Here is a 27,840-nt window from a genome sequence, read left to right as displayed (position 1 = left end):
GTGGGTGGGGGGGGGGGGGGGGTTTGGTTTTTCTCTCTCCCCTTCCGCGAGTCCGTGGAGTCAATATGAAATCATATTTTGCCAAGCGTTTCTATTGAATTGTATATATTAACTGTTATTCTAACATTAAAATGCACGTGTTTATCTTTTGACACATGATATAAATGATTGATGAAAGATATTGTGTGTATGAGTTAGGACTTTGTGAAGTTCAGTTTACACCAAGAATGGAATGGTAGAGAGGAAGAGGTTCTGGAACTTGTACGTCTCAATGAAGTCTTTAAAAGTTTTGTCATAAATAGATATTTCATTCTTCACTCAATGTAACGGCGATTTCTCGGCTTTAATTTAGCTGCCCATGGCAAGTCTAAATTTAGAGTCTTTCACTGCCCCATATGATCATATATGTAGTTGCTCTCTTTAGTTTTCTTGGCGCGTCTGTCTATGTGATCGTACTCTTTGTCGTCTGATGCTCCAGTGACGTCATTAGGAAGAATGTTCTGTTTGTAATCCGATCGGTCATAGATACTACTAGTCAGTGCTGGATTTTGTCTGTTGATGTGATCGTATGTAGAGTCAGTCCTTGTAGTCAATTTTTGTCCCGAGTCCGCAATATGTATGGAGGCATAGCCCGCCCTCTCCTGTGTCGTGTGCTTAAAATTAGCATGGTTGTATTCATGTTGTTCCTTTCCCTGCAATTCCGGAAGACCTTCATTCATGTGATCATGGTGCGATTCAGTTCTCTGATTTTTTCTACAAACTGTGTTTACTGTGAGGCTGCCTTTGTATTGTGTGTAGTTCTTGGTTTGAATCCAGGTTTTGCGAACCTCTTGGGCTATTCTTTTCCTGTTAATAAAAAAACAAAACTTCTGATCGTAGTAGCTGATCATGTAGCTGTTTCGAATTGGCAAAGTTCCTTACTTCAAAATTTTAGCTTCAAACTTTTTTTTTACCTGAGTAAAAAGATTGTAACTGTAACTATTAAAACAAGAAGTACAAACATTCCCAGTGGTAAATATATGGAAATCAGATGATCGTTCTCTGCAACGGAAAACAAAAGTTTATAAGAAAACAGCTTGAAATGGCATGGAGTTCTTTCATCATTGCCATTTTATTGGCAATTCTCGCACAATAAGTCAAACAAAAATATTTTACATCTATTTGAAGTATGTATATATATATATATATATATATATTCATTCTCTTAGTAAAATCCTATAGAAGAGTAAATAAGCATTGCAATGGCTACTTTGACATCTGCCTATAAATTGTAAGGAGTAATCAAAAGCAAAATTTGAATAGGTTTTTAAAAACTTTACCAGGCGGCAATGGTCTTGTGATTATTCTTGGTCCTCGTGTGTTTGTCTGTGTGGTTGCTTGTTGATCTTCGCACCATGATGGCAACTTTTGATCACAGTTTTCATTGACTAGGCGGAGAGTCCCGTCTGAATTAACAGTGGCGGCCGTACACAGAGTTGATATGTGCGGATTATAGGGGATCACTACAGTTAATGGTAAATACTAGTAATTACATGTATCAATAACCTGCATTTGAAATCTTCAAATGTATGGAGCGCCAAATAAATTAAAATAATTGAAGATATCTCTAATCATTTCAAGATCATCAATTCATTTGAAGCACGCAACAATTCAATTAAAGATCTCTTTAAATAATTATATCAAAGATATCTTCAATTCTGAATTATTGCGTACATTATTTGAATTATTGATAGCATTAATCATTCTGTTGAATAGATGAGCGCAATAATTAAATTGTTGCTCTCTTCATACAAATTAATGATATCAACAATGGAATTGATATGTGGTACCACTCATTCAAAAGAGCAATAATTCAATTAATGCGTATAATAATTGAACCATTGCTCTCTTCAATTATTGCGCGCATTAATTCAATTACTGGTAATACACGCAATAATTGAATTCTTGCTCTCTTCAATTAAATTACTGATATCATTAATTCAATTGATACGCGCAAAAAATTCTTTTAGAGAGAGCGACTATCTAATTAGAGGTACTTTCAACAGATTCACAATTGAATTAATGATCTCTTTAATTATATTGTTGCTCTAGTTGATTCCTTATCGTTGTGAATAATTAAAGATTTGATTTCTTCAATTGAATTAAAGATAGCATCAAATTATCTATACTGAGCTCTAAATTGATTTTCGAGAGCAATATATACGAACCACAATGCGTATCAATTGAATTGACGACAGCAATATTTGATTTGATTCGCGCATCAATTGAATTGATGTGCTCATCCATTTATTTAAAGCTGTATGGTCCGAATTACAAAAAAAAAATTCCATCTCGTAAAAACGCTATTAAATTATCGCATGTATGTAGTTATGAGACTGTACGACATATCATAAATTATTTCACCTGATTTAACCAAAAGAATTGATTTTAAATCGATGTTTACAAATAACCGAGTCACTCTGCCATTTCAAGTGACAGTCACGTGACCAGTTCAAACTTTCAGATCATCGGTGGTCTTATCTGTGTAAAGCTGTGTATTTTGTTATAACAGTGCCGTACCATAAGTTGAATAGAAATAGAAATATCAAATACCTCTTAGTATTTCGTTGTTTTACGCTTTCAGCCTCAAAACTATTATGGGATGATTTATATATGTAGCCACTATATTTACTTTCTAAATAATATTCGCACTGTTTTCTTTTACATGCAGATGTTTTCAAGCATGTAATTAAGGGAAAGTTAATAACTTTAATTAAAGTAATTAATCTGCTTTAAAGTAATTATGTACAAAAATAATACATGAACATCGGGTCATACAGCTTTAAGAGCCTTGGCACATCAACTTAATCTGGGATAAGTAATGTAAAAGCATCATAATTTGGTTGCTATGCAACTCTGTTGCCATGGTAACACGTGCATGCCATTCAGGTCACAAAAGAGTCAATTTTCGCATGAAAAATGACATTTTTCATTCAACTATACTGGATTAACCTGATTGAGTTCTTATTTAATCATTATCAAATGATACTATATAGCATTTTTATTATTTCGTTTGATATTTAGTTAAAGGTTTGAATAATTCTGTTATATTTTCATTCTATCTGGAAAAGAGGGTTGTTTGATACATTCTGAAAAAGGTAATTTAGAGGCAAATTTGAATGATGGATAAAAATTCCCGCATTCAGCTTGAAATCTATAAATGCTTGTACAACATACATTAGATATAGTACTATCATATAACAATGAGACATGTTTGGGAATCTACCATCTAAGCTGTGTTTCCATGGAAGCAAAATGATGCATTTCGTCATGATATGACAGTAGAGATGCATTTTTCAATGTAATTCAAAATACAATTTTCTATGTATTCAAAGTATATAATCTTAATAACCGATTGCTACTGATGTTAGATTTTAAATTTTAACAAGTGTAATCATGTTGGTTGCCTTGGAAACGAAAATTGCTATTTCTTTTCAAATTCGAAATCCATGCAAAATAAATAAATTTTTAAATAAAAAAAACATAAATTTTTGCTTTTATAGACAGATTCAACTGAAGTCAATGTTATAATTGATAAAATATTAATACTGATAGATAATTCATATTACATTGTTGCTATGGTAACAAAATATCACAAAACAGCAAACTTGATGTTCACATTCTTTTCAAGTAAATCTCATTTTGTTATACATCATGCATGTTCTTCAATCATAAACACTCTTAATTTGTAACAGATAATTAAATCAATGCATAGTTTTTGTTTTTTTTCTTCTTTTTTTTCTTCAAATGTGCATGATTTGTATTTGTGTATTGTACATGTATCACAAATTGCGAATGTATATCTTAAGAATTCATCAAAATAACTACCATATCTAGAAAATGCATATTTGAATATTTCAGTAATAAACTAAATAGGATACATGAAGATTGTAATTTATCATTGATTCATGAGGAATCGTTTAACGTATCTTTGAATTGATGCGCTCGTCAAATCAGTTACTATTCTCATCAATTGAACTGATGCGCGCAATAATTGCGCATCAATTCAGTTGATGATAGCTATAATTGAATTGATGATATCTTGAAATAATTGAAGATATCTTCAATTATTTTTTAGTTTTCTTAAATTTGACCCTCCATAAAAATGAATTGTAATTGGGCAATAAGTGCAGTGTAATATCATTTCAGTTCAACCTAATTAAAATATCTTTCTGATTATGTAAGCAATCAGTATGACTCGCGTTGAGGGGTTAATTTTGTCATTACCACGACTGTATCATATTTTGTAGTAATACACGGATATCTATAGACTGTAATTAACATACCCGTGTCAATTTTGGTGAATTCCCTCCTAAAAATTCCCACCCAGAAGAGGATCAGGCGCGAGGCATGTAGAACACCGCTGAAGGTGAAGCTATCTACAATTCTGTTCCGTATTTTGCTGCAGGCCATCACAGCTTGTGTCCAGTTTACCCGCGGTGACATAGTGTAAAAGGTAGGTGAAAAACTGTCTGGAAAAACACGTTTAACACAATTTTATGGCAATTTTCATCTACAACATCATAGGCCTAAATTCATATTTTAATTTCATGGTTCTAATCATGAAACATATCATATTAATTCAAAGCTGGAAGACCTCCTGATCGGGTTTTATAGATGATAGTGTCTAGTATTCCGCTATCTGTACAAAGCACCAAGATAATCACAAAAAATAAAAAATAAAATTGCGTCAGAAATTCAATATTGAATTTTAAAAATCAGTATTAGAAATCCTGAAACAGGAAAATGACAAACGCCATTAATAGTAATTGGTTTACCTATACTTTCCGATATTTCCCTGTCTGTAACCTACTGCTGTTTTTAAAATTTCGATCAATCTGCATTTAAAGGGGCATGGACACGATTTGAGCTGAACATTTTCAAATTTTATTTTTCCAATTTTAATTGTTTACGATGCTTAACTAACGTGTTTCTAATGGTCAACCAAAATTTGAATATCAGTTATGGAGTTACTAAGTGAGTTACTAAGTGAGATACAGTACTCGCAATTCTATGTTATGTAAACAAGGCTCGTGCCATGTTTTTGTTTACATTAGCTGTTTAATAAAAAATAGCGTGTTTAAAACAAAATGAGATGTGTAAAACACTAGAAAATATTTAATTGTGTTAAGAATTCACTTATAAATGGGGGGGGGGGGGGGGGAATCTGCTTTAAACGAAACTTTTACTAGTTTATTCAACCCATGTAAACAAAGACATGGCACGAGCCTTGTTTACATAACAAGGGCTTGTGTGAGCTCTGTATCTCCCTTGTACCTCGACTACTTACATTCAATTTTTTTTGCTGACCATTAGAAATACCTTAGATAAGCATTCTAAACATTAAAAATCAAAAAATAAAATTTGAACATTTCACCTCAAATCGTGTCCATGTCCCTTTAATATGAAAATAAGTGCTGGGAGGTTGTGCACTTTTCATTAAATTAAAATTCGTATTGGTTACATTCGAGCAGCAGATGCTAAATGTCAAATTGTTTGGCGATAACTTCATATCAAAAGAAACCTGAATTCAGAGAAGGTTGGGGTCATGGCCTCCATTAATGAGATAAAAGTATCCCAAATCAGACAATTTCAGGGAGTACTTCAAAAGCGTGGAACCAGAAAACGAAATAGCCGACGCAATATACGACGATTTCTAGAGTAGCAGTCTCAATGTACGGGCAACACAGACCACCGACCCAAAGGCTTAGCCTGGGGGAATCCGAACTGGGCATCATTATTAAGATCGCTGCAAAGAAATGCAGTCGTAAACAGAAGCCGGTCTCTTCCTTAACAACCTGCGTGGAAAGCAACAGGGAATTACCTTCTTCGTAAGTCAATTCACAGGAGTTTGAAATTTTATCAACGCATAGCTCATGGCTTGGTCAATGAAGTGAATTTTATTGACTTTATTGATAAAATTTCAAACTCCTGTGGTCAATTCAATGATAGCTCCATAAAAAGGTCACGAGATGACCTTCAAAAAGATCTCGACTGAAATTCACAACTACAGATACAATAAACTCAGTTTGATTTCTACGCTGTGTGCATGTGTAGTCTCTTGCTAACAATATTTCCCCACCATGCAAGGAGGTTAAATAGTTGAAATAAACGAGTTACCTGGTATTTTATATGATTAGCTTTAGATTTGGTTAATAGTCTTTTAGGAAACAAACAACTCAAGAAAACACCAATGTAATGTCAGCTGACTGGGGCCAAGCTTTTGTTGTATTTTGAGCTCGGCTTTCAGTAGATGAATGTCTATTCTTATTACACAATTTTCTTCTTATCTTTTTTATTCTGAAACTATCAAAATATTCTGATGAAAGAACAATTTGATTAACATTAAATTTAAAAGACTTTATTTTCTTTAGTTAAAACAGCAAATTTGTAGCAACTTTTAAAATACAGATAACTTGCTGTATATCAGGCTTTGGCTTCATCTAGATGGCGAAAATTAAACTCTAGACTCTAGCATAACTAACGAAATTCATTGACAAAACACCTAACATTCTTTGATTGTTAAAAACATTGATATAAAATCAGAGTTTACTTGGTGTCATGCAAACAACGTTCTTAGGAGCACTATATTCTTTGAAACGTTTTCCTTATAATTGACTCAGTAAATAAGTTTGAGAAACTGTCAAAAATATTAGAATGAGTGATGATTTGGGATTGAAATATATATATATATATATATATAAACTAGGACCTTATTTGATACTATTCATTGCAACGAATGAAAGTATGTATTTAAAGATAATGAATCTGAACTTCGTGAAATAAATTGTCAATAGGAACAACGGGAAAACCTCTATTAAATTAACGAATTATCCATATTTATATGTATAAAAAATAAAAGCATGGCCATTTTCAAATGATTAGAATTGAAAAACAATATTTACCCTAGAATGAATAACATAGAAAAATATGATCTAGAGAGAGAATTGCAAGAAATGTATTAAGAAAATCTAGAGCAAATTACATATAGAGAACAAGAGGTTCATGGGCCTTAACGGTCACCTGAGTAACTCTTCAATGGTCAGCTCATTCATACAAGGTGCTCATTATTTTCAAAAAATGAAAGTAGATTGTCCTATAGCTTTCAGTGATTTTGATATCCAAGAGCATGTTTAAAAATCATGTACTGTATATCCACTAAATAATAACCGCTCCGTGCAGCCTCGGTAACTAGTCCAGGAGTCATGAATTCCACAATCTTCATTATCACACATACTGTTTTATGTCATAATGCACTGAAATGACTAGATCAAAAATTGCATCGTCACTCTTTTACTTAACCCTTACTAAACCCCTTACACAGGAGTATGGAATTTCACAATTTTTGGTACATGCTCTACATAACCATGCATAAAATATTTTTTCACGATAAAAGAGGAGTAGAAATAAAGAAGACGATTTTTAAAGATTAAATACATTTTCACTATATACCCATTTGGGCCCCACACCAAGGCCTGAACCCCGGCCCAGGGGTATTGAATTTCACTATTTTGGTAAACTACATGTATTTATTTTTTATAATCATGCACACAACATTTCTTCACAATGCGCAGAAGTAAAAGGACAATTTCCAAAGTTAAAAACATTTTCACTATAGTACATACCCATTTAGGCCCCACCCTAGAGCCTGGACCACTGGCCCATGGGTATTATATTTCATTATTTTTGTAGGAAGCTACATGCTTTTTATAACTTCGTATACCAATATTGTCTTCACATATATATGTATTAATTTTGTGATTCTTTATCAAAAATTTTAAATTGTGGTGATTCCAATGTCACAGATATTATTATAGTAATAAGTTTAATATATCCCTAAACTAATTAATGACGATCAATCTACTTCTTTTATTTCATTTATTTTGTTTTTCGAATTGATAATTTTTAAACATACCTGAAATACAGACATAACTAGCCACTTGGTCGTCACACCGTGAGGGTCGATTTGTGTAAGTTGTTACCAATTCGTCGTCCTCTTCACCTACACGTCTCTGCTGGCTCTGAATGCATTGTAAATTTCCGTGCACAGACGAAAGCATCTGGTTGTCTGTAATAAACACGTAGATATGTAGAAGTCATGGCTTTTATACAAGGTATTGCATATCTAATATTAACTAAAGAAATTTAATTGTTTCATTTTTGTCATTACGATCGTTGGAAGACCTCACGAAGTCTTTCGTGTTCATTTGCTAATGGAACAAGTTCTCTGAGGTTATCTTGGTTTAGATTCGACTCGGCTGTATATTTGGACTGACATCTTCACCGATTTTATCGCAGTGAAAAGTGTCGCTCTTAATGGAATATAATGGGGACCCCCCCCCCCCCCCCCCCCACCTCCACCCCCACCCTAATTTCGGCTTGGCTGAATATTTGGAGCAGTCCTTCATAATTCATGTCAGGAAATTTACTTTCAGCTTCGGACGGTTCTAGCAATTAATGTACACTTAGATGACACTGCTGTTCGCTTCAAATAAGTTACTTGACTATTAAACTAAATCTGTATTACTATTAATGCTGCATTACTTACCGTCTAAGTATGTAAATTCCATAAAATAAACTATTTCTAAATTTTCCGTTCAAATGATGACTTCCATGGCGCAATATTTTATCTCCCGATATCGAAGAGTTCCAATAGTTTGTTTTTGGGAGTTGAACTATGTTCAATCTCCCTGGGTCATCACGCACTTTTCTGCGCAGTAATTTGTATTGATTTGTATAGTGGTCGTCAGCAGGGGTTCTGTGTCAGCTGATTTACTCCTAGGTAAATCAACATAAACTTTTATAAACATCCGCCATTAAATAATCCATGTAACTTTTCTGAATTAATCTAATTTTGATAATTGACATGTAAATAAATGCAATGATATTGTATTCAAATCAATTTGAATACAAGATTTCGATCAAATTGATACTGATAGACATAGAAAAATAAAATATAAGGTTGAAAATTGTCGTTTGTAGCACAGCGTCACCTATAAACATTGATAGGGAAACGAACGACAACTGCACACAAGCCCTATTGACACCGTGGCGCGAAATATCGAATATGGTGCGAAACCTCAGAAAATTTACAAGAAATAACTCTACAACATTGTGTATGTGTATATATTTGGTTTTTTTTTTTAATGTGATATAAAAAATGCTTGATGTTACATGTAGATTGAATTAAAACACGTCATTCCCAGTCAACAACTTTCGATTGGGATCGGAATACGAAATAAAATTTCTTATATCCGGTGGCAAAGTGAAACTGCTTCATGCTTCAAGTTATTGAATTACGTAGTAATTGCACGTTACACATTAGAGAACTGTTCCTTTTAATAAAGAAAGTCACAAAATAGATACAAAATGAGTGTACCTCATTCATTACTGTTACCGAGCTTTCGTCGACTATAATCTCGAAATGGCGTGTTTCGCTGCGCTTGATGATCTGACAGTAAGGTCCACATTTTCTACGTGAGTAGTGTGATATTTGTTTATGAATTTTTTGCGCATACATGGTATGTCTCGGCTAGGAATAATGGAAACTTTCTCACCTATGTATGTAAAGACATATTAATCTCTATTTTTAAAAATGTAGAACACTTTTTATCAAATGATAATGTTTGAAAACGCTTAGAGCCCCTATGTCAGAATTTCCTTTTCCAAGACATCAATATGTCAAATTCATTATCCTTTTTGAATAGTATGTACCATATTTTGTACCACTTATCCATTTTGAATCCCCTATTACAATGGGATTTTGCTGCACTCTGTAATGTTTGAGTGGATGTCATGAGTGTGTGTCAAACAGAAATTTTAAGAGCATGGGATAAGGTGCTGCCATGTATTACTTCACTATCAAAGTTTAACCCAGTTGCCACAATGTTGAATTTATGCTGCAAAAAGGATTGGAAATTGCTCTGGTCAAAACACATTGTTTGTTTGTTTACAGATGAAAGAGACATGAGGATTCTCCCTCACAAACTGAAAAAAAAGAGTTATGGATCTTGTACATGTATAGTTTATTAATCACTATAGATTTCCAGCATCACAAGTCTGATTCCACTATATGCTTTCCATACTGTCAGGTTCATTCACCCCCTGTTTGAGCCACAGTATAATATCCCAAATACCTTGGCAATAAATAACATTATTTGACTAGTGTTTCATTTTTAGCGGAGTTGCGATGAAGTCGAACTCGGCTTATGATCTGATGAAGTGCCTTTGGGCGGGCAGGCGGGCACGCATCAACATTTCATTTCCGCACCATAGCTCTTGAGCAAATTATAGGATCTCATTCAAACTTAGATGGATTGTCACCCTCAGTAAGATGAAGAAGTCTATCGATTCTGGGGTCACTAGGTCAAAGGTCAAGGTCACTGGCTATAAATAGACTGAAATTTGGAAAAAAAATTGTTTTCCGCACCATAGCTCTTGAACGAATTATAGGATCTCAATCAAACTTAGATCGATTAAGTAAGACAAGAAGTCTATCGATTCCGGGGTCACAAGGTCAAAGTCACAGTGGCTATAAATAGACTGAAATTTGGAGAAAATTTTGTTTTCTGCACTATAATTTTTTAACAAATTATAGGATCTCAATTAAACTTAGATGGATTATCACCCTTGATGAGACAAAGAAGCCTATTGATTTTGGTCAAGGGTTAAAGGTCAAGGTCACAAAGGATTTAAGTCGGCTGAAATTTATGTACGCAAAATTTTGCTCCTTGCTTGATAATTCTTGAAAACTTTTCTGCCGGTTCCCTCTATGCCCATTCCTTGCGCAACTCGGCTTGTGCATTTCCGATGCCCGACAATTTTTAATTTTTTTGCATTTCATTTATTTTGAGTTATTATACAATTATTTACCATTCCATTGATCCTCTACAGGACTGTAGTATACTCAGGTGACAGTTTAGCATATTGGACTACCTTTTCAAGTAATGAATCCTTAGAATTAACTATAACTAGGATTAAACTTGAATGTATATATACAGGGGAAAAACTTCTTCATAACTGCAAGGCATTGATAACCATATTGATTTGAATGTTTGGGCCATAATATGTGGTCACATTTTTCATGAGAATATAAAGGGGTGAAATTCTAGAAAACAACAACACGACTTCAGTTACTCGAGGAGCGTTGTGGCCCATGGGCCTTCCATTATCCATGTTTGCTGTTGTAACGCTTTGAAACAACAACAGTTGATTTGTATCTAAAATCATGATAATATTCAGTCATTTATCCCCATACCCTTCCAGTACTATCTTTTCTAACTGAATTTCCACAATGTTCAACTCCCACGAGTACTTTAAGTACTTTGATTTAAATTAGCGATATACAAGACGGTATGTGGAGATACTATGTATCAGGAACTAGATAATACAGACTATAGGAACTCTTCAATTTCAGGAGATAAAATCGAATGGAAAAATTTAGTGACTCTTTTCATTTTAGGATTTTCATACAATGAAAAATTAATAGTGATAGAGAGTTAGTTTGATAGTCAAGTAACTTATTTGAAGCGAGCAGCAGTGTCATCTAAGTGCACATTAATTGCTAGAACCGTCCAAAGCTGAAAATCAATTTCCAGACATGAATTATGAAGGACTGCTCCGAGATTCGGTGAAGGCGTCAATCCAAATATTCAGCAAAGCCGAATCTCAGCCGAGATTACCCCCAAACGACTCGTATCCCTGCTGATGCGCATGCGTGGGGATTCTGGTCGCTTTGAAAGGAACCGGTGCTCTTGGTTCTGTTAGTTATACAGCCCCGCTTCTCAATTTACTGTTATATGCATGTATTCTCACTTAAAAGAAATAAAGGCATAAATAAAAATATATCGATACTCTAATGCTAATATTTCATCGTATATCCCTTAGTTCAATCAACTTTTAATGTATATTCTAATATTTTACTCATGGCAGTCAACCTGGATTTCCTTTAGATATTTATCATTTTCAACATAGGATAACGTTAATATCATGTTATACATAGCTAGTCTCTGCATTTAAATAATACCGTTTAATTGTAGTACATTTATGGAGAGAGAAAAACCCATCATAAAATAGATAGTAAGGAGAAACTGAATTCAAATTAAAAGGACTCTCTACATAAGTGTTTTAACGAATAGAGGTTTTTAATGTGCATATTGTTTTAGTATATCAAAAAGTATTCAATTATCAATAGAGGACAATACAAATAGTTTTCACTATTTTATTAAGCATGTCGACCGCTTTCAGGGACCGGTCAATATTTCTTTTGGGGGTTGGGGTTGGGTGTTGGGACCGATGCATTACATATTTCCATTTTTTAAAAACTCTATGTCCTATCTTCTAAGAATACAAAAAAAGTTGCTGTCCTTTATCAGATGTGTAATTTAAAAAAGTGTGTGTCCTATCTAATAAATAAATATATACATGTATGTATGATCAAACAACATTTTTACTTCACTTTATTGGAGTAATTATCACTTAAAATTTCTCTCCCTATTGTTATATCAGCTGAGGTATTCAAGTTCCTGAAAACTTTTGTTTACTTTGTCATGTTTGTTCCGTAACTTGTCTAGGGAAGTTACAAATCTCATTATTTTGATCTTACTACATTTTGTATATCTTTTAATTACTGTTTTTCTGAATTCCTGCCTCATGTACTTACAAATATTTTTCACATTTCAAACACTGAGAAATAAAATCTTCAAGAAGCCCTTCCCCCGACTATACTGTGGGAATCCGTGGGCGATCGACTCGAGGAAGAGTAGATGGACCCATCCACCACCTTGTGGAGGACCTAACCATCCCCAGATCTTCAACAAGAATGTAGGACAGAAAGTCACAGGACAAAAAGTCACGAACAAAAAGTCACGGACAAAATGACCATGGACAAAAAGGTCACAATAAGAAATTTTATGAAAGTAGGACAAAATGTCACAGGACAAATCACCTCCCATCATACACACACAGAAACATTCACAAAATAATAAGTTCTCACTCTGGTGTCCAGAAATGGATTATGCCTTCCATATATAAATTCTTTATACCGTTAATATTGTATGTAGCTGTAATTAGTTGATCAATATCGATGATGTTACATTATTTTTACAGACTTACATACAAGTAGTACATTTATGAACCGCTGAAAAAATAAAGCAGTTCTAAAGAGTTTATTAAATGGTTTGTTTTGTATCTTTAAAGGAAAAAAGATAAAATACTGTTTGGAGAAGCTATGACGTTTGTACAGATCGTAATTTAGTGATCAGTGAGGTCTTAGTTTCGTGTGTATAACATTGATAGTACGTCTACCAAATGAAAAATATTGTAGGGTTATAAATAATTTCGGTCATGTTTTTCTTGAATATACCGAGATAGATGGTTCTCTTCTAACATTTCCGAAGAGTGTCCGATACAAAAGATTTGTGTGTTGTGCTAGTCTGCTGATTGGAACCCTGTAATCTTCATTACGACTTGTATCATAACGTGAAACTGGTTTTGTAAGGGGTAATAATGCAGCTAAATTAATTGCCAATGTGGATTTTTTTTTTAACCTGAATGACACTTTGTATATTTTAGAAGGGGATAGAACCGACTAGTCCCTAGTCCTTTTGATTTTTATTCAATAGAATGTTGGGAAAAAAAGAAAAAAAAGCTGTAGTACTTTTGTAAAACAATTTGATCTCAAAACATGATAATATAAAATGGAGTTACTGTGCTTTCTTCTTCCGATGAAAAAGTGTGGGTATTCTGATGTGCAATTCCGTGTTTTTACAATAATTAAGTGTCACCCATTTCACAGGAAATAATATATCCAACACCCCATTTGTATATTGCATGGACACCAACACCGACATCTTTTGTTTTTACAACAATTAAAAGTGGGGTCCAATTCACTCGAAATGACATGCCCAATACCCCCTGTTTATTGCATGGACACCAACATCTAGCGATTGTACAATTAGTGGCTTCTCTGCTAGAGGAAATGAAAACTTGGAAATACCCTATATATAATCAAATTGATCACGAAAATTTTCATAGATAATTTATCTGTATAACGAAGTGCGTATATTAGAAGGTTTAGATTTCTCGTTTGTACAAAGCCGTGTTTTCATTCTAGAATATAACAGTGACATTAGAAATAGTCGCAGTTCTCTCAACTTTTTTTTCTTTATCACAATATGACTCCTAACTCTGACGCGCATACATTCGGCGAAGTGTTTGACGTTTTAAAATTCAAACGGTTTCCTCCGTCTTACACCAAAAACCAAAAGGATGTACTTCGTAGACGCGCAAAAAAGTTTAAGTTAGGTAAGGGTGACACTCTGTACTATATGTCAGGCGGTAAAGAATTAATCGTTCTTCGCGATACCAACAATTACCAGAAGGTTTTCGAGGACTGTCATTCTAGTGCAACAGGCGCGCATCTTGGTAGGGATAGGACACTAAGTCGCGTTCGTGACCGCTACTACTGGCCTCGCTGGTACACCTTCATCGAACAAAAGGTAAGTGATTAGAATTTTACATTTACGTGTATGTGCTGCATGAGTATAGTACTATTAGTAAGAAGTAGAGGCTAGGAAGCGCATTTAGTTTTACATAGTAATTATGTGCCACACTTAGATTTGGGTGTTGCTAAGACGGAACGGAAAATATTGTATGCAATAATATTGAATGAGGAGGTCAGCAGTTTGCAAAATAAAAGGTTTATCATGAACAAGGGAAGCAGAAATTACAGAGAGAGCGGGAAGTCATCCACAGAATCCACCGTTTCATAAACTCCATACTAATGCATATGTATATTTGCCATCAAAAATATTAATAAAGAAAAAAAAGAAAGAAAGAAAGAAATTATCATACTGAAAAAGATTTTTCAAATTCTTTTTCCAATGAAATAGGGGAGCCCCCTGAAAACATTGTAAAAAAGTTATTTTTATTCTGCTCTCAATCTTTCCAAGTCACAATTTTTTTTATTTTAGATCTGCGCGTGAGGTGGGGCAGAGTAAAAACTTAACAACGTATCAACTGTCATGGGCACCGTCATTTTGTTATTGAAGCGGCAAGCGGAGTTTAAATGAGAAAAAGAAAGCCTAGTTTCATTTTAGTTGAATTAAGTGGAGGCTTGGGGCCAGCAGCCCAAATAATTACTAAGTTAAATGTTATTGTAAGATTGAAACAGAACCAATTAAAACTAAGGTGAAGTTTACGACCCATAGTTTGAGAAATTAACAGATATGAAATAGCTAAAAGACTAACAGATAAATGTTTAAATGGAATCATAAGACCATCTCTTTATTAACCTAGATGTTAAGATACAAGTATTTAGTTTTAGAATGAACTGCTAGAAGTCCTCCCTATTTAGGATTGGAGTAATGCGGTCACAAAGTCTCTGTTACTTAAAAAATAATAGATCAAACACAAGATGTTTAACTTGCTGACTTAATAAGGTCATGGATTGTCGTTGTTATATACATACCACACTCCCTGTTGTAGGTACACATATACATTGTACACTGTATTATGTGCGTTAATGACGTTTTGCCACGGGGGGGGGGGGGGTATAAAGTGTGTTCTTTCCATTCTCTACCCATAGGTGTCGCTGCTCGCTAACACATCTGTCAATGCCGACATTTCAAAATTCTTGTAAAACGCTTCGTAAATTCTTAATTTCTTATACAGACGTTTAACATGATGCATAATTTTAAGATAAAATTACTTTACAGGTCTAAAAGATCTACGTCGATGTACATGCACAACAATCCACAATAACATTGATTCCTTTAATGTTTCAGGTGAAAGAATGTGAAAGATGTCAGAGAAATGTCAAAGTGTCACCATCAACAGCCCCTCGATCTGCCAAAGTGTCACCACCAACAGCCCCTCGATCTGCCAATGTGTCACCATCAACAGCCCCTCCTTTACAAGTCAAAACAATGACTTCAGATATGTGGATCAAAACTGGTATGGATGTTTTTAACTTCAAAGAGTCTGTACAGATGGTTTCAAATACGTAATTACTATTACAAAGAGAGAGAGGGGGGGGGGGGTATTTTGAGTTTGAATTATAGTAAAATGAAAAGGGCAGCGAGAGACAATGCTACAGGACTATGAATATCTAAATTTATTCAATGAAGGGTATAAAATCACACACACACTGTATTTAAAATTCACATGCGATGTCATTCTATTGTTTAATCCCCATTATTTATGAAGAACAGAATTTAAAACAACTATATACTTACATGTAGTTCATGTTCCTTCGAGTTTTATTTTAAATTTGCATTTAGTATGAAGCATCATTAGGACAAGGAGACATAAATCAGTGATTTTTTTAAAGGCCAATTTTGGGTCCGAATTTCGGCCCTTTCCCCTCCTAAAAATTGGCAGTTTTTCCCAATTTAGCTTGCATTTTTCCCAATAATAAAATTATGAAAGGAAAACGTATTTGAAAAAAATAAACATTCGATGTGAATTATATGTAAAAGACTTAACGAAGAGTTATGGGATTGATGATTTGAATAGAATACTAGTAGTTGAAAATTTTAGAAGGTTAAAGAAAATTAGATGGGTAAAATAAAGATGATATAATGTTTGATATGACTTTTAAAACTTCTTTACAATGCAATTGATTTTTCCCAATTTGACTGAAATGTCGACAATTTTTCCCAATTCGAAAGCCACAAGACCCTTGTAAACAATGTACCAAACTTCGTACATAGCGTTTATGTGTAAAACATTTAAATAATATTTTCTTTACTGCTGTTGATACTAAATTAAAATTAAATGGATATTGTAAATTTAATGATCCCAGGAGTAGGGATTTTGGTATCAGGGTGGGGCCGAAATGGTCAGTCATTTAAATGTGTAAACAATAGAACATTTTTAACTTCTTCATAAATGCAATTCCAATTCTTTTAAAATTTGGTATGAAGCATCATTGGGACAAGGGGAACATAAATTGTAAATTTCAGGACTCCTTAACCTCTGGGGCCTGAGGGATGGGGCACAAATTGACCAATTTTCAAAAAAAATCTTTTCTACAACCGCAAATGTGTAAGAAAAACTAAATGCATAGTGCTTCTGCCAAAATTGTAAATTTCATGATCCCCGGGTAGAGGTTCCGACTCCAGGAAGGGACCAAACTTGGTATACCGGTATACAGTGGATATGTGTAAAACATTTAGATAATACCTTTTTTGATACTCTTGCTACATGTACTAAATTGAAACTAAATAGACATTTAGATGGAGTAGGTAGTCCTTTTAAAGGACCCCTTTACCAAAATTGTAAATTTCATGATCCTAGATGGTCCAACGTAGCTAATGTTACATAGATTATATTATGTAAAGCCTTTCATCACTATAGGCACTTTCAGGTTAATGTTACATAGATTATATTATGTAAAGCCTTTCATCACTATAGGCACTTTCAGGGGCATTTAAAAGAAAAATGTGTTCTTTTACTTATACATGTACTTTTGTTGAGTATCAGTGTTCAAAACAGGATTTTTTCCCTCTAAATTTCATAGGCCTTGGGACCAGTGATACTAATACTCAGGTGACCGATAAGGCCTGTGGGTCTCTTGTTTAAGATTACATGTACTTCTGAAATTTTGAGAATTTATAATTGTATCATAACTTTAACAGACATAAATATAAGATACAACTAACACCCCCTTCCCCTAATCTCGACTTTGGAAATTGAAGAGTTCCTATAATCTGTTGTATTAAAGTAGTGATGTATATTGCTAAATAAAACAGAATATAGGAACTCTTCATTTTCGAAAGATAAGATATTGCGCTATGAAAGTCATCATATGAACGGAAAATTTAGTGGTAGTTTTTATTACGGAATTTACATACCTAGACGGTAGGTAATGCAGCATTAATAGTGATACAGAGTTGTTTTAATCATAGGCGCTCCCCAGCTTAATTGTTAAATATATATATATATATATATATATATATATATATATATATATATATATATCTACTATACTATGAACATAACAAGGCATGAAACTCGCCTCCATGTTGGATTCCGCTTAGGGGCACTTTCTGACTAGTAACGAGAGTTTCTTGCCCAAGTCCGTCTTTTCTCAGACATCGGAGACTGTTATTTATTGAAATAAAATAAAATCAGGATGAATCCTGCAGAATATTCGGCGTATTCACGCGTTTTCTAACATTTTTCAGCAACACACCCTTCTTCGGCCGGAAGTTCAAAGTTTAACCGATTTTAGACAACTCGATCGTCACAAATTTGTTCTGACTTTGGTTGAGAGAAAGTCCATAAGCTTTGCCTATTTGAATAATTTACATATTAGTGAAAATCTGTTCAAATATTTTAATATTCAAAATTTCACTCTTAATTCTGTGATGTGAAACCTTCTTGTCTTCTGAAGAATCATTAAGAAGAAAGCTGCAATTAAATTTTTTATCACTGCATTTGGTTTTAGTCATCACTTTCTGTCTGAGTGCTTTACTCTTCTTCAATTGTAGGGCATGAAGAAAATTTCTTCTAAACTGTGCCAAATTCACTTTCATGAATAACTTAACACTTTGCTGGAAAAGTTCACTCACAACATCACAGATTATACAGCTACATGTCTGATTATAAGGAATGGCACCTCCTGGGTTGTCATTAAGGAACAATTCTGTAAATGCTCTGTGAAGCTCTTGTCTTCCTAACAGTGACTTTTGTATGTGTGTGTACATCTCTCTCCTGTAGGTCTGTAAAGTCTTGTCTACAGAGTTTTCTGACTTCCACCTCCAGCTCAGAAAAAAAAATGAAAAGTTTTGTCTGTAATATTGCAGAGTGATCCCCTAACATTTTGTTTCCTTCTTGTTTCATAGGACATCTCAATTTTTTTCTTTCAAAAGTTCGCGCAATACTTACTCTATTACTATGTATACAATATTCAATTCAAAATTTCCGCTCAAAATTCTCGGACTTTTTCCAAAACGTCTATGAAGTCAACGACGATCGAGTTGTCTAAAATCGGTTAAACTTTGAACTTCCGGCCGAAGAAGGGTGTGCTGTTGAAAAATGTTAGAAAACGCGTGAATGCGCCGAATATTCAGCAAGATTCAGCCTGATTTTATTTTATTTCAATAAATAACAGTCCGATGTCTGAGAAAAGCCAGACTTGGGCGAGAAACTCTCGTTACTAGTCAGAAAGTGCCCCTAAGCGGAATCCAACATGGAGGCGAGTTCCATGCCTTGTTATGTTTATAGTATAGTAGATATATATATTTTTTTAACAATTAAGCTGGGGAGCGCCTATGGTTTTAATAGTCAAATAACTTGTCTGAAGCGAGAGGGATGTCACCTAGGTGCACATTAATTGAAGCTGAATGTAAATTTCAAGACATGAATTATGTAAGACTAGTACTGCTCCGATTCAGTGAAGGCGTCAGTCCAAATATACAGACGAGCCGAATCTCGAGGGAAAATGAATTTCTTATTATATATGATACTAATAGGCTATACCCTTATCTATCTATCTATCTTTACATATATCTATCTATACATCTATACATGTGTATATATACAGCACAGAATTAGCAATGAACTCTTAAATGAACATAGCTGCCCTAAGTCAAGAAATTAAGAAATATTTAATATAAAGCACAGAAAATTTCACTTTATTTGGATACCCACTTCCGATGGAATTCTCGCCACGCTGTCACACACTACACGGTTATTGAGAATGGAAATGGGATACAGTTATTTAACGTACATTTAAGAGGATCATACATGAAACACATTGCATTCGAAATATTTACATATAAAGCACAGAAATAGCAATGAACTCTTAAATGAACATAACTGCCCTAAGTGAAGAAATATTTAATATAAAGCACAGAAAATTTCACTTTATTTGGATACCCACTTCCGTGAATATATATATTTGTTTTGCCCAACGGAAATATTCCTTACATTCTTAAAATTAGTTGAATATCAGTGTCATATACCGGTATCTATCTCATTAATGAAATGTTCTCGGACTCAGTGTCATATACCGGTATCTATCTCATTAATGAAATGTTCTCGGACTTTGAATTTAAACTGAATGCATCCTATTCATGATAATATTGCATAATATTTGAAATGAATGCATCCTAATCGCTACAATACTATCATATTTTAAAAAGAACATTTTTTAATCATTTTAGTATGCCTTTTCGGTCAAAATGAAAGGAATTGCTCGTAAACGTGTCTTATAATTCTATGAAAAGCAATTTCATTTATTTATCACTGCAATACAATGTAGTTGTCTCTCTAATCAACTTCGCGTCAGAGTTTGAATTCCTTTATCATCCAGAATCTTCTATTAATTAATTCTTACTTCTCTCATAGAACATGATGTCTGTTGTAGCACCATTACCAATCGTCAGCATTCCACCACAAAAATCTTCCGTCGATCCATTGCACAGTTTGGGTTCTCTTTTGAGTACTAAAGTTGGCAATTGTGTCACACAAAAACAATACTTTTCCTACGTGATAAAAAGGAGTCATTCAATACCATACAACAACGATATGTCCTTTTTTGAAAATCAAATCTTGAATAAACACAGTCACCAAACCCTGTGTATCTTTGTACATATTAAACTGTTAACTACATTAAAACTACAAGGGCTGTAGTAACGAAGACCTGTGCATATAGTTTTAGGAAGAGGGCTTAAATAGGCTATGCCTGCTGCCCGATCCCATTCACTTTGTGAATAAAATATAGTTTAAATAAAATATAGTTTTCAAACGACTCTTCTTCTCCCAGATAGTCGTTTATGCTTGCTTAATTTACTAACCATATTAAAGATATTCCAACAATACACTAATATCTTAAGATTCAAAACATTTCATTGAAATTTCACAAAATATTTGCCATTCAAAATTCAGCCAAAAAATGTCAGCACTCGCTTCCTATTGATTTAAGGATATTTATCAGTTAAGTCTACATGTAAATTTTCTACAGGACTTACCATTTTGGCTCCACCCTGATCCCAAACACCATATCCCTGGGATTATGAAATTTACAATTTTGGTAAAGAGCTATCTGCTCCTTCTAAATACCGATATAAATTCAATTTAATATCAAAAGCATTGAAAAAATCATATTTAAATGTTTTACACATATGCACTATAAATTTGGCCCAGCTCTGGAGTCAGAACCTCTACAACAGGAATCATTAGAAATTCAATTTTCTCTACATCGCTATGCAACTAGACGGACGACAACCAATTGCAATAGGTCACCTGAGTTCAAGTGATCTATTGCAATTGGTTGTTGTTCGTCGTCGTCCGTCGAACAACAATTGGTCAATTAACAATTGAACATTTTAACTTCTTGATCAATACCATTTCAATTATTTTCAAATTTGGTATGAAGCATTATTGGGATAAAGGGGGGGGGGGTATAACTTGTAATTTTCAGAACTCCTGCACCCATAGTGCCTGACGGACAGGGCAAAAATTGCAAAAAACGACCAATTTTCAAAAATCTATACCTCAACAACCGCAAATGTGTAAGAAAACCTAAATGCATAGTGATATAGATCAGGATGAACTCTACCAAAATTGTAAATTTCGTGATCCCCAGAGGGTAGAGGTTCTGACCCTAGAGTGGGACAAAACTTGGTACATAGCGTTTATGTGTAAAACATTTAAATAACATCTCTTTTAGTGCTATTGATACTTAATTGAAACTAAATGGATATTTAGAAAGAGCAGATAGTCCTTTACCAAAACTTTAAATTTGATAATCCCCAGGGTGGGGGTTTTTGGTGTCAGGGTGGGGTCAAAATGGTCAGTTATTAAATGTGTATTTAACTTCTTGAATTCTTTTCGAATTGGGTATGAATCATCATTGGGACAATGGGGAATTCAATTGTAAATCTCAGGACTCCGCACCTCTGGGACCTTAGGGGCAGGGTAAAAACTACCAAAAATTGACCATGTGTAAAACATTTAAATAACATCTTCTTTAGTGTTACTGATACTAAATTAAAACTAAATGGATATTTAGAAAGAGCAGGTAGACTTTTACCGAAATTGTAAATGTGATGATTCCAGGGGAAGGAGTATTGGTATCAGGGTGGGACCAAAATGGTCAGTTATTAAATGTGTGAACAATAGAATATTTTTAACTTCTTGATAACTATCATTCCAATTCTTTTCAAGTGGTATGAAGCATCATTAGGACAGGGGAGGGGGCAGAAATATAAATTTCTAGACTCCTGTAACCCTGGGGCTTGAGGGACAGGACAGAAACTGCCAAAATTGGCCAATTTTCAAAAATATTCTCTACAACCGCACATGTGTAAGAAAAACTAATTGCATAGTGATGTAGAACAGGAAGGCCTCTACCATAATTGTAAATTTCATGATCCCAGGGGGTAACGGTTTTGGTTCCAGGATGGGCCTAAAATTATTAGAGTATTTATTTTCTTAATCGTTTCAAAGACTTCTTTATGCTTGTTGTAACAGTATAAAAACTGACAGATTATTTACGAAAATCAGGAAAGGATGTAACAAAATTATGAAGTTTGCAACCGTAAGGTTTGGACTTTAGGATAGGTCCAACATTGTCTTATTGTGTTAATGTTATACATGTATATCATATCATGTATGACCTTTCATCAGTATAGGCACTTTCGAAGGTATTTAAGTTTTATAAACACATCTTGTTTTATACTGATGCTAATATTAGAATTTAGCTTAAATATGCACTACAAGATTTCATAGCCCTTGACACTAGTGATACTTTTAACTAATGATCAAGTGACCGATAAAATCTGCGGGCCTCTTGTTTTCTTATATGTGTGATTGTAGAGAAGAGTTTTTGAAAATTGGTCAAAATTTGGGAAGTTTTGCCCCACCTCTAAGCCCTAGGGTGTGCAAGAATTCTGAAGTTTAAAATGTATGCTCCCCTTGTCCCAAATTGTTTCATACACCGAAAGGAATTGGAAGGGTAATCATCAAGAAGTTAAAAATGTTCAGTTGTTAACGTACGACGACGGACGCATACCAATAGTAATAGAGCACCTGAGTGACTCAGGTGACCTAAAAAGTTTAAGGCCCGTTATTCTAGGGACCAAACCTTTCTTGTTTATTCAAATGAAAGAACACAATATTCAGCCCAATTCTTCTTTTGTATGTCCATACAAATCTTTATGTACATTAAAAGATACGAATGGAATAGTGGAAAACTGTTCACAACATTCAACATGCTTTTTTATCAAGCAAAGCGATGAAATCTTATTATCACACAGCTACGATTTTTACTATATCTTCCCTGCGAATTTTGTAAATTCATTTTGAACCTTTCCCCAGATAAAATAATGATCAGGTCTTGGAAAAGAATATGTTTGTTTCCGCTTTCGGGCTGAAACATTTTTTAAGGGTAGGTAGGCCTTTTTTTTTTTCTTTTTTTTTTAAAAAAAAGACTTTGGACTTTATTTTTTGTAAATTGTTTACAAATATTTGTTGCCCTTAATAGGCTTGTTTTTTATTTATTTATTTTTTTAGTCATAGTTTTTAGGTCATAGGATACACAAAATACTTGGTTGCATCAGATAAAAAGGGATTTTGCTGTGAATATAAGGAGTGTCTTATTATTAGATCACACAACAATAGAAGCCAGTCATAATCACCTGAAATACATCATTGAAAGGGGGTGTTTGAGTGATTTTAATGTTTTGTCGTGATTAAGAATTCCCCAGAAGATTTCAAAAAATAGAAATGGAGGTTCATTGTAAAATGTTGTACATAGTATATTTGGGCAATTTTAAAGCATATACAAGCTTTTAAACTGTATCTACATTTTACATAGGTATCCTGATGTCCTTTACAATGAATCTTGCCTAAAGAAAAAGCATGCATATAACTTCTCATTAAGGTCTGAAGGTCGGATATGCAAAACCTGACCCTCACATAGGCAATACAGATTTAATTATATATTTTTTAATGTATCAAAGGAGATGCCTCCTCTTCAACAATAAATCACTACACATAAATCTCATGCTTCTGTATTCTGTACTACACACCGGGGGGTGCGGTGGTTATCGCCTGCAGTCAGAGTACCGTCCACTTCATACTCGGGGATTTATCAACTTACGTTGAATATATCATTTGGGGAGATAGGGAAAATTTAACCAAAAATTGAATGAAATTGAGAATAAAAAGAATTGAAACATGCATGATGATGATAAGAAGAAACGGAGTAAAAACAATAAATTTTCGAACTTTGTGAAGGGAACATAATAATAGCGTAGCAAATGATGACGAGCCCTTACCGACAGTCCGTAAATAGCCGTGTTAGGACAGCTCTCCACACACCAACCCACAACATCCGTCTCATGGAGTTGGGTTTTATTGAGCAACAGTAAGTCGGCCGTGTATACTGCATAACAACCTGGAATGCAACATCAAAGAAATCATGCCTTGGTTTCATACGTAACTACTAAGTAGTAAGATTACAATCATCTCCATTTCATGATCTAAGTGTGCAAAATATTACAAATGAAAATGTGTACAACAATATGCAACGAACACACACACACACACACACACACACACACACACACACACACACACACACACACACATATATATATATATATATACATACATACAAAAATAAAGATCAAGATGAGCAAACGCGGAACAACATAAAATTACATAAATGGTGCACAATAACAAGTCTTAACAACTCAGGTGAGCAGACTGAGTCACAATAACAAGTCTTAACAACTCAGGTGAGCAGACTGAGTCACAATAACAAGTCTTAACAACTCAGGTGAGCAGACTGAGTCACGATAACAAGTCTTAACAACTCAGGTGAGCAGACTGAGTCACGATAACAAGTCTTAACAACTCAGGTGAGCAGACTGAGTCACAATAACAAGTCTTAACAACTCAGGTGAGCAGACTGAGTCACAATAACAAGTCTTAACAACTCAGATGAGCAGACTGAGTCACGATAACAAGTCTTAACAACTCAGGTGAGCAGACTGAGTCACATATAATGATCACGAATGCACAAAGTTCTCTCGGAACTACGCATCATACAATTTTTGAATTTACATTATATTAACATTTTTAGGTCAGTGCGAAACGTTAACTTTACCGAGTCTCTAGATAGATGTAAATGTACGACCGAGAAAATGCCAAAAATTGTTTCATTATACGACTGAATTATCTGGAGTCTACGAAACAATACCTGGTCGTCCATTTTTATTTACAACTGGAGTACAAGACCGTGTCAAGAGCGATTATGGACGTGAGGTTTATTTTATTAATATACATGTATGATTGAATAATCTTTTTAAAAAACATTTAGAAATTGGCTACAAGAGCTTACCAAACAATACCGAGTCGACCATCTTTGTTTATGGTTAAAATGCAACATTTTAGTCGCAAGTAAGTAGAGACACAAGTCAGAATGTGACTTCTCAATGTATATTTGGTCCGATGTTGAAAAAGTCAAATGTTATAGTTATATGTTTCGATTATATACACACACACTTTTTTGTTTGTAAGTGTGTTGGATTTCAGATAACAAAATAGCTCAAAATAGCTTTTAATAATCATATGATAATAAAGTTTGACATTAAATCGCAGAATTTAAAAGTATTCAATTTAAGTTAATATACACTTCCGATTTACATTAGAGTATAGGAACACCAATGCAATATCATTTTTGTTATCTATGGAAAGCCGTAGGATACCCCCACATTATTATTATTTTTCCCTATATAAAATACCAAAATTATAATCTCTTCCAAAAATAAAAATTTCCCCCTATTTGCCGATATTATTATTATATCGCAGCGATAATAATAATCTGTCCCGATTCTCAGTATGGAAAGCCGTAGGGTACCCCCACATTATTATTATTTTTCCCTATATAAAATACCAAAATTATAATCTCTTCTAAAAATAAAAATTTTCCCCCTATTTGCCGATATTATTATTATATCGCAGCGATAATAATAATCTGTCCCGAATCTCAGACACCAAATTATAATTTCATCCCCAAAAGAAAAATATTCTTTATTTATGACATTATTATAATTATAAATACTGCCGCAATAATTATAAAAACTGACCCGATTTAAAGTCACACATATGGAAAGCCGTAGTTATCATTAATGTTATTATTACCATATAGTTCTATAAATAAAATTGTAAAACTTTACAGAGGTATGCAATAAAATACTACACAAAGCACAGATTTTTGAGAAATAAAAGGAAAGAACAGTAAGAAGTGTTCAGCTGAAAACAATGTTAAAAGAGTCTGTAAGTTTAAATGAAGAAATGTTGAATATAAAGAGCACAGGAATTACATCTGTGGATACCCACTTCCACCACAGTATATTTAAACATATATATACAATGTATGTATAATATATAAAGCACTAAATGATGTAAAAATAAAATAATAAAATGGCAACGACAGGATTACTTATATCCGACACTTTTGAAAATAAATTATCAATGACTTAGATACCCGTTCTTTAATATGATTTCATTTTGTTTGATTTTACAACCATAATTTTCAATCCAAAAGGAGTTATAACATAGATTTGATTGAGAAAATTTTCAGGAAATGATACTTTCCTTTTAATGAAAGGTGGAGATAACGAACCGTGATCAATCTCATAACTCCTATAAGCAATACAAAATAAAGAGTTAGGCAAACACAGACCTCTGCACATAGGCCTACCAGAGGTGGGATCACGTGCCTAGGAGGAGTTAATAATTCATCCCCCCCCCCCCTTTTTAAAGTTTAAATTCCCAGGCTTTAAATCTAAAAATAAATGACACATCTTTGGAGTACTTTTCAATAAAGAGTGCGTTTTATCAATGTCAGAGAATGGTTCATCATTACATGCACAGGCTGCAAAACACGTTCGAGTTTCCGAGTTTTCTCCAACCAGAAACTCTATAACTTTGATGTACAGTAAGATTTATTAAGATTTGTACTGTTATCGGACAATTTAGTATTTGAGAAAAAACTCACATGTCAATATACTTCACCACAGACTGTTATTGACTAAGAAACATTTAAGTATCCACCTAGTTGTGTGTGTGTGTATATATATATACATGTGTGTGTATGTATGTATGTATGTATATAAACATTCAAAGTTAATAATATTTTCCCTTTTAATATCATACCTCTGACATTAAGCCACGGTGTGTGTACTCTGTAAGCCCCTATCCACGCCTTATCTGAAATCCCTCGAGAGGAAATGTTGGCAGTTTGTAAAGATCCATGAACACTTGGTCCAAGGAGGGTACAGTTAGACTTTGCCTCTTCCCACGTCAAAAGCCTTGGGTTGAAAGCAGCTGCAATTTCTTTGAATTAAAGAAAAGAAAAGAAACAACTGCTAAAGAGGCCGCGATTATAGTATAAGATTATAGTGAAAGTGAAGTGCATGGAAACGTTTCCATCTACCAGAGGATACGCTGCAAGTGTAAGATGAAAACAAACGTAAGAGTTGGGGGGGGGGGGGTACTTTCGGTGAGATTCACGACTCCTAAATTCAAAGTTATTTTATAATTAATCTATATTCTAAAAAGAGAAATGGGGAATACAATCAACAATCAGACACAAAATCCAACCTTGAGATCGACAGAAAACGAAGCATTCTAGAAGAGTAGCCAATAGTTTCCAGATATACATATTAATTCACTCCTATGTTTTTGTCGGACTCCCACAATCTAGTACACAATATACTCAGTTCGGTAATTCTTCACGGATGTGTCTAGAACCATTATTTCCTGTTCATGTGAACAATC

At 34.0% G+C, this 27,840-nt stretch overlaps 1 protein-coding gene across 3 annotated transcripts; it reads right to left on the bottom strand.

Moving 5' to 3' along the window:
* Window positions 1-76: 76 nt before the first annotated feature.
* Window positions 77-27,840, bottom strand: LOC125671543 (uncharacterized). 3 transcript variants are annotated; one of them, XM_048907324.2, is made up of 9 exons: window positions 27,664-27,840; window positions 27,217-27,396; window positions 24,330-24,448; window positions 20,384-20,531; window positions 7,955-8,107; window positions 4,326-4,511; window positions 1,320-1,502; window positions 954-1,041; window positions 77-846 (listed from the first exon to the last, which is right to left on the bottom strand). In XM_048907324.2, exons 1-9 carry the CDS (start codon window positions 27,722-27,724, stop codon window positions 384-386), a joined length of 1,581 nt encoding a protein of 526 aa, XP_048763281.2. In that variant the 5' UTR covers window positions 27,725-27,840; the 3' UTR covers window positions 77-383. The 3 variants fall into 3 exon arrangements, with proteins under 3 accessions (XP_048763281.2, XP_048763282.2, XP_048763284.2); XM_048907325.2 differs by having other exon boundaries at window positions 1,002-1,041; window positions 27,664-27,817; XM_048907327.2 differs by lacking the exon at window positions 4,326-4,511 and having other exon boundaries at window positions 27,664-27,817.

Source organism: Ostrea edulis, chromosome 4 (assembly GCF_947568905.1).
Source record: "Ostrea edulis chromosome 4, xbOstEdul1.1, whole genome shotgun sequence".
NCBI lineage: Eukaryota > Metazoa > Mollusca > Bivalvia > Ostreida > Ostreidae > Ostrea > Ostrea edulis.
Note: the sequence above shows the minus strand (reverse complement) of the source record. Positions and strands in the feature narration are given on the sequence as shown.

Bases quoted from the DNA above. Each gene is read 5' to 3' on its own strand.
- LOC125671543 (XM_048907324.2), bottom strand. From the start codon at position 27,724: ATGTATATCTGGAAACTATTGGCTACTCTTCTAGAATGCTTCGTTTTC. The intron at 27,397-27,663 runs GTTGGATTTTGT...TTTAATTCAAAG, and splicing joins CGTTTTCTGTCGATCTCAAG to AAATTGCAGCTGCTTTCAAC. The intron at 8,108-20,383 runs GTAAGAATTAAT...TGTTTATTACAG, and splicing joins CATCATGTTCTATGAGAGAA to ACAACCAGATGCTTTCGTCT.